The sequence below is a fragment of the Sphaerodactylus townsendi genome, linkage group LG02, assembly GCF_021028975.2.
Source record: "Sphaerodactylus townsendi isolate TG3544 linkage group LG02, MPM_Stown_v2.3, whole genome shotgun sequence".
In the NCBI taxonomy this organism is placed as follows: Eukaryota; Metazoa; Chordata; class Lepidosauria; order Squamata; family Sphaerodactylidae; genus Sphaerodactylus; species Sphaerodactylus townsendi.
In genome coordinates, this window is record NC_059426.1 from 104,778,371 (window position 1) to 104,786,425 (window position 8,055).

The following is an 8,055-nucleotide window of genomic DNA, read 5'->3' on the forward strand; positions in this document are numbered from 1 at the left end:
ACTTGTTTCTCCAGCAATAATTCCAGGTCCAGTATAACCCCATGGAGAGAAAGGTTGAATATAAATAAACTAAATACACTCAACCCTTTAGGCTCCTAAAAGAGTCAACAAGGGTCAGCAGAACTCCACTGAAAGTAGGACACAGAATGACCTTCAAGGCCTCAGGCTTCCCAACCAATACTGCCTCCATCTTGTCAGGATTCAGTTTCAATTTGTCCACCCTTAGCCATTTAAATGCAGCAGTCAGGCAGTGGCTCAAGACCATTACCACACTACCAGAAGATAGAGCTGGATGTCGTCAGGACAATATCCAATTCCAAAATTGCAAATGATTTCTCCTGAGGTCCTTATATAGAGATGGAATAGCATGGGGGGCTAGGACAGCACCTTGTAGAACATCTGTAATTCCTGTGAGTGCCCTTCTAGCTAGAGTTGCCACTGATTACCACTGATTACCACTGATCTCCAGATTACAGAGCTCAGTTCTGTTGGTGAAAATGGCTACTCTAGAAAGTAGATTCCGTGGCATTAAATCTTTCCTAAACCCCACACTCCTCAGGCTCCATCCCCAACTCTCCAGGAATTTACCAATCCAGAGTTGGCACTGTTTTTGTGTGTTTTGTAGTACTGTAATGCAAATGTTGATAGATTCTTTACATACACCATATTCTGTTGACTAGCATATGTTTAAATCTCCCACACTGAAATCAATTGTATTTACCTATTAGAGTCTAAGGAGTTTTTATGGATGTATTTGCAAAGAAAAGAAGTACTTTTATTGCAGTTGTGCTTTCTAGCTGTTTGAGAGAATGTCCACAGACTTCGATTTTATGGCTAGTCGTCGTGACATTCCCTAGAAAAGACGAACAACACTGCCCTCCGGCGTCTGGAAAGCGATCTGCAACTCTTGTAAGGCCTTGCACGTGATTTCCGGTGAGAGACAAGACACACTCATGCGTAGGCGGAGCGTTCTGGAGAGGAATGAGAGAAGGTTTTTTGTTGACCGGCGTAAACCAGGAAGTTTCGTGACTTTTCGAAAAGTTACTTTTTCTTCTTTTAGGATTTTTAGCAACTTTTTGGCTTCATCCACAAACTTGCTTGAAGTTGGTTGGAAGCGGGGAAGGACTGCTTAATATGATGAACTCAGCAGGCTGTAAAGTGGAAGTAAGATTTTTTGCGAGTTGGAATAGTACTTCCTAGCCGTAGAAACCTGAAAGTCATCTTGATTGTTTATTTCTATTGGCATTCTAACCCTTCTCCCTTTTCCTAGGCTTTGAAGATGGACCCGTTTTTGGTTTTACTGAATTCATTATCGATCAGCATATCTCCAGATGAGCTTTCTAATCTCAAGTTTCTGTGCCAGTCAAAAATTGGTAAAGGAAAGCTACAAGCTGTGACAAGGGGCACTGATCTCTTCAGTATTCTTCTTGAACAGCAAGTCATTACACCAAATAATGTAGACTTTTTGAGAATGATGTTCCAAAGTCTGAAAAGAGAAGATCTGCTAACACAACTTGAGCAGTTTGAAGAAGCTGGAGAAGATGATCCTGCTGGGCAACTAGATGTCGAAGAAAAACGTAGGTGGACAAGTGCTATTTTTGTTTGGCAATGTTGTTGATGTATGTGAAGGGCAGTCTGCAGATATTTCCTCTCCCAACTTTATTCTATGTCCGATGATACTGGGAGTTAGCTGACCCTTGAACGGCTTTTCGGGGGCACCGGGCACTGAAGCAGGAAAACAGCGTGTGTTTAGACCTCTCATTCCCTTTTTTGGGGTGTCCTGGATATCTTGGTGTGTGCTGATAAATTTATCAGGAAAATTTTCAGTGTCATACTGTAGTGCTTCATAAAATAGCTATAGCTGTATCTTAAACAAAGGCTGGGGCCAACAGTGACTCTCTAGTGGGAGGTGGGCAAATTTGGAACTCCTCTTAACATACCTCACCCCCACCCCCATATACCCCAAACATTTTATGACTTACCTTAGAAAGTTTAGAACGGCAACTGAGTGTCAGTCAAAGAAAAAACCAGATGAGGAGACAAGTTAGCCGGCTCAAACTTTTCCCAGATCAGTTTTGGGGTTTGGTTACTTTACCAAGTCATATTTCTGCATACCCGAGTATGGAGAGACCTTCGCCATGTCTACTGGTGGCCTAGTTTAGATACAGTAGCCAACATAATTGTTGGGCAGAGATTTCACTCGATATATCCAGGAATTCTGATTTGGCTTGAGGAAAATCAAGCTGCTTTTTGAGATCACACAAAATGTTTTAAATAAATAAAATAAGAAAAATAAACAGGGTTGCCACAGCCTCCTCAAGGATTGCATGGATTGTGCTTTGAATAATTATGATAGAAATAGATAGAAAGCACTTCTAGGGTTGCCAACCTACAGGTGGGGACTGAAGATGTCCAAGAATTACAACTGATCTTCAGACAACATAGATCATTTTCCTGAGAAAATATCTGCTTTTAGAGATGGATTCTAAGGCATTACACTCCATTGAGGTCTTGCCACTCCCTAAACCCTGTTCTCCCTAGGCTGCAGTCAAAATCTCCAGAAATTTCCCAGCACAGAGTTGGCAACACTAAATGTTTCCACAAGTTTAACCCTTTCTTTAAAAAAACATTTGTACAATTTCTGCAGATGTTTGTGAAACTCCAATTGTAAAAACATGATTGGTGCAGATATTTTTTCTTTACTTCATTTTCGTCCCATTCTTCTCCCCTGTGAGGACCACAAGTTGTTTACAGTGCTCTCTCTTTCTGCATTTTATCCTCACAGCAAGATATGGAGGTATGTTTGTCTGGTACAAGGTTATCCAGCAAACTTCCATGTGGAGTGGGGATTTGAACTGAGTTTAGATACCAATCTGAAACTCTAGTCACTACAAAAGATCAGATTGTCAGGCAGTTAAAATGTTTCTGACATGGACCTTTGCGTGTGTGGTTGAGAAAAAGATAAATATATGAATGTGACAAGGATTTTAAAAATTATTTTCTTTATTAATTTTGCATCTGTGTTGCTTTTCCCCATCAAAACTGGAAGGGAAGAAAGACTACAGGATCATATACAGTAAAGATTCCCAAAGTGGGCACTACCACCCCTGGGGGGTGTGGAATATGAAGAGAAGTGGTGGAAACATCAAGGGGGACAGGGAGGAATTTTGGGGCAGTAGGGAGCACCTCGCGGGTTCCTGGGCCAGCTGGCAGGTGAAAGGTTCTTGGGGGAGACACCAGTTGTAGCCCAGATCTAGCTGTGACAGCCTCTGAAGCTGCCAGCCCTGTTTTGCAGTTCAGTTAGGTGCTGCTGCTGGCTGCTGGCTGCTGCATTTGGGATTGGGGGTTGGAGAGGCAGCAGTAGGAAAGCCCTCCCCCCTCAGGAGAGAAGGCAACCTTCAATCTTGTGAAGCAGCCCCTGAAGCAGGTGGGTGGCTGACTCTTTCTTGCAGGGAGCGACCCAGCATGTGCTATTTTGGTAGTGATGGCTGCATGGAAGGTGCAGGTTATAGGTTGGCCACTGGGGAAAGCAAGATACTCAGACTGTGCTCCTATGGTGGGCCGAAGCTGTGATAACTGGTGGGCTGGGCAGGAGCAGAGAGAAGTGGGCTTGGCATACACACACTAAGCCCTGCAAGGTCAGGCCTGTGCAACTTGCCCATCCTTTCCCTGGAGAAAGGGCGCACTCCCTCTGGGCTAAATGCTCCCAAACCAAACTGAGGAAAGGCCACTGGGGTAGGTGGCCTCCCGGATTGCCTAGATTCCTAACCAGGGGTGGGGGTGGGGACACAAGATGTGTCTCCTAGTTCTCTCTGAACCCGATTCCCTCCAGCTTTGCAATTTTAATTCTTTTTTTCCTTTTCTTCTTTTTATTTTCCAAAAAAGGAAAAGTGCACCAGGTGGGCAGATAAGAAGGAGCTGCAAGCTGCAGGGTGTTCTGCCACCTGGGATTGAGAACTTTCCGGCAGGCTTGAGAACTTGTCATGTTAGAATCCTTAAATGCGCAGCTGTGCCAGAATGAATGAACAAAGGTTACGTTCTTGTGGCCAGCTATAGGCAGGATTAAAACAATTTATTTCAGCCTGATTTTAATATTGATTTCTAAATTCATGCAACATCATCATCAAAGCCAGACACTATGCCTAAGTACTGGAGAAGGCAAAGGGTTTGTCCATTTTGAGGGGAAGGAGTGGGACAGTAAAGCATGTGAGTATCCATGGGTGCATTTCAACCAGCTGGATTGTTAAAATCATGAACCAGGCTTTGGGAGGAAAAAAAGAAAGAACTGGTTTATTAATAGCCAGTAATGCATTCTTATTCTTCCTCTTTTTTCATCCTCTTCTTCTTTCCATGTCAGAGTATCCCATCCTCCCATTTGTACAGTACAGATAGCCCAAGAACCAGGAATTGCAGTAATGTAACTTTATTTTAGCCATTTTTATACCTATTCTTTACCCATAGTAGGGTTCCCCATTCAGCAAACGTTAAAGACAATTGGGGAAAACAATGGCAAACCACCCCGTAAACAGTCTTTCTAGTAAACATCACCCTATGGGTCAGTAATGACCGGATGCTTACAGAGGTAACCACCTTTAACTTTACCTTTTTAGATGGAACAAAACTAAAGTGATATAGCCCCTGTACCTCTGCTGTCTTCTGGTTTAAAGTTCTCAGGGGTGTCAGGGGCGGGGGGCTAGGGATGTAACCTGGAAGCCAAGGAGGCAACAGCTCGAAGAGTTTGGGAATCACCGATGTACAGGATTGGAAGTAACTTTTCTGTCTCCAGAATGGCCCACTCTTCCCCTTCTTTCCTAGTGCTTTTCTTCTTTTTCACCATATTTTTTCAGTGGAAAGGAATAAAATTTTAGATCTGTTAATATGTCTTATTTGTGATGCCCAGAAACTCCCTAGCCAGTGTGAAGAAAGAAATTGGACAATAGCTGATACCAGAAACTCTCAAACAAGAGTAATGCTTCGGTCAGATGAGGGTTTAAGAACCCACAGGCTGTTCAGAGAGCAACAGATGGGAATGGTGTTCTTTGGTGCGTGACAGTAGGGAACTTAAATGTTCTCTTGTGCATCAGAGATTTGACGCAAACCATAATTTGTTTTCTAGGCAAGTTGGAGAGAGCTTTTGAAGTGATATGTGACAGTGTTGGAAAAAACTGGAGAATGCTGATTCGAAAACTTGGAATTTCAGATGTCAAACTAGATCGAATTGTGACTGCCAATCCATACAATTTAGAGGAACAATTGATGCAATCCCTTCTTGCATGGAAGAAATTAAAAGGAAAAGAAGCTAAGGCTGACGACATAGTAAAAGCCCTCAGGGCCTGTAAAATGAATCTAGTGGCAGACAAAATTGAAGATGCTGTTCGTCTGGTCATCTGAAATGCAATACAATCACTGTGAAGAAAACTTTACTGAAATATTAAATGAAAAATAAGTAGGAAAACAGTTCTGGTAGAATTCTCTGCACATGATGCATTTGTACGTATACTTGCTTGCTTTGCATACAGTGAAATTAAGACTACTTTAGTTCTCTGCCAAGGTTGCCTAAGTTGGATACCTGTGGAATTTCAAGCACAAACTTTATACATGTTAAGGTAAAGTATTTGTAGTTCTATTTTTAAAAATTAAGATAAATTCTCTATTAATCCTCTTGGAGGGCAGAACAGAGGGGAATGCAACCAAGACATGTGAAGAAGACAGTTTGTAATACATGAATGGTAATGGACTGAAAGAAACAGTTCTGTAAAATATTGTTCCAAATATTATTTTATGTGTGAGATTGTGAACAAGCCCCTTGTTTTATATGATTAGGGGGTGTAAATTGCTTTCTTTCAACCTTCAGTGAATTTTTGAACTTGAATGTTGTAGAATTGTTTTTGATATTGGTCAAACTGATGTGTTTGAGAGCCACCTGCCAAAATAGGCTCTTCATTTATATGTATGAAAATTTAAAGTCATTCAACACTTTTTTCAGTTGGTAGAAGTCAACCTGTCTCTGTACATATTACTTTTTGTATTTATGATTTAGATGACATAAATTGTGTGAATTTTTCTTTAAAAAAGACTAGTTTTTGGTTAGTCATAAATCTTGTTCTTGATTTGAGTTCTTCACCTGTTAGAAAAATAACCTTTGCAGGTTTCTCAGTACCAACATAAAGGATCTTGACTTTCTCATCAAACAAGTATATAAACATCTGAAAGCGGTTTTTTCTTTCATAATCGCACTTTAGGGAGACATATTTACCAATTCTGATATATTTACTAAGGGTAGGGGTAAATATAGCAATGCTTCACCCTATGGAAGAAGCCTGTTATCCTACTTTTAATGAAAGAGTGGTACTTTATATGGAGTGAAAGTGTAGCAGAGCTCCTGAACCAGCAAGTATATGCCTTGTTCCAACCTTGCCTTTGCTAGAAACTCACTTGCTGACCTTAAGCCAACCTCTCCTTCCCTGTCTTCAAGTTGGGAATAATAATATTGTCTTGCTTTGCGAAGTTGTTGCAAGGACCTCTGAAATAGTTTATGATCCGATGAACTACAGTATAATCTAAATACTACATGTATTGTGCCTATTTTTGACAACATAAAAAAATCTAACCAGAGTTGCTGTAATGTTTCAGTTTTCCATTTCCTTTTCATGGGTTGCATTGCACATTCATGAGATAAGGGTAGGAAAAAGCTCAGCACAAATGGACCTGAACCAACCATGTTGACAATAACACAACCTATCCTATATTCTTAAACTAGCGGGCCCAGCCACACTGCGCTGTGGCTTACGGTGGGGGGGGGGGTTAGAAATGGAAGGGGAGAGGCATACCGGCTTTTCCCTGCAGCCTCGGTTGCAGTGCTCCTCTGTCCTCTTCCTGTTTCCGGCTGCAGGTGGTTGTGCACGGCGTGAATGCGAACGCCGCAGCAAAGGCGGGCAAGCCATGCCCCCCAGTACGGCGGCCCCTCATTAGTCCAGGTTGGGGGAAACATGCAATTTCCCGGCCTCCGGTGTGTCCTGGGTGCCCGGCGAAGGTGTGAAAACACCCAGTACGGGAAGGGATGTCATGGGAAAATCAGTCCAGGGTTTTCGGCGTTAGGGCGTGAGCAACAAACTAACGGCTCCCTTTTTATATATATAGATGAGGGAGGATTATGTTTTGGCCTTAGTGACATTCCAGAAATTATCTAGTGACTGGAGGCAACAGTCTGATAGCTGTTACTTCACACAATACTGATCCTTAAAGGCATTGGGAATTAAAACTTAACTAGCAATAGTTAATTGTGTTTTGAGGGCTAGCTTCTCTGAAATGGATACCTAGCAAGAAAGGTGTATGTAGTCCAAGCACTCAAAGAATGCACAGTTGCATTGCCTGAATAAAAATGAAGTGTCTGAGCAACAACTAAAAAGCTTTCTTTGTTCACAAGGCTCCTTTGCTCCAAATAGATCACCGCAGATTGGAGATAAAACAAAGCATTTAATGACAGGCAGTTATGGTTTTTCTGGCTGGTATGGCTGTGGTGACCATGGCCACACAACCCAGAAAACTCGCAATGGCCAGTTGATTCCATCCATGGATGTCTTTTAATGACAGCACTTCAAAACCTGAGCTAGCCTCACAAAACTCAGTGGAGTTGCTATGTTCATCTGTTACAGCAAAATATAACTCATTTGTTAGTTTTTAAGATACCACAAGTTTCCTGCCTTTTCCCCCGACAAAACTAGAACTGTGTAATTATCAGAACCCAGTATTGCACTCAACCTTAGAACAGTGCTGCATTGTGTCCGTGTGGTTAGCCCTACAACATTACCACAGTGGAACACACCCTCAGAGATGGTGAAGTGCTGCCTGCACCCATGGGGTTGCTACAACTATTCTCCTGTCATCTTTGTCTCTATCCTGCCTCCCCACCCCCAGGTAAATAGCCCAGACACTGTCTGGTACCTTTAAATGACAGGAACCAAAGAGTAAGAATAAATAGTTCTTTCAATGAGGGAAAAGAAGCAGTGGAATCCCCCATGGATTGATTTTGGGACTGTTGCTATGTAAGTTGTT

At 42.1% G+C, this 8,055-nt stretch overlaps 1 protein-coding gene across 1 annotated transcript; it reads left to right on the forward strand.

Moving 5' to 3' along the window:
- The first annotated feature begins 940 nt into the window (after positions 1-940).
- Positions 941-6,615, forward strand: FADD (Fas associated via death domain). The gene is made up of 3 exons (XM_048487139.1): positions 941-1,164; positions 1,271-1,577; positions 5,117-6,615. Exons 1-3 carry the CDS (start codon positions 1,135-1,137, stop codon positions 5,389-5,391), a joined length of 612 nt encoding a protein of 203 aa, XP_048343096.1. The 5' UTR covers positions 941-1,134; the 3' UTR covers positions 5,392-6,615.
- The last annotated feature ends 1,440 nt before the right edge of the window (positions 6,616-8,055 follow it).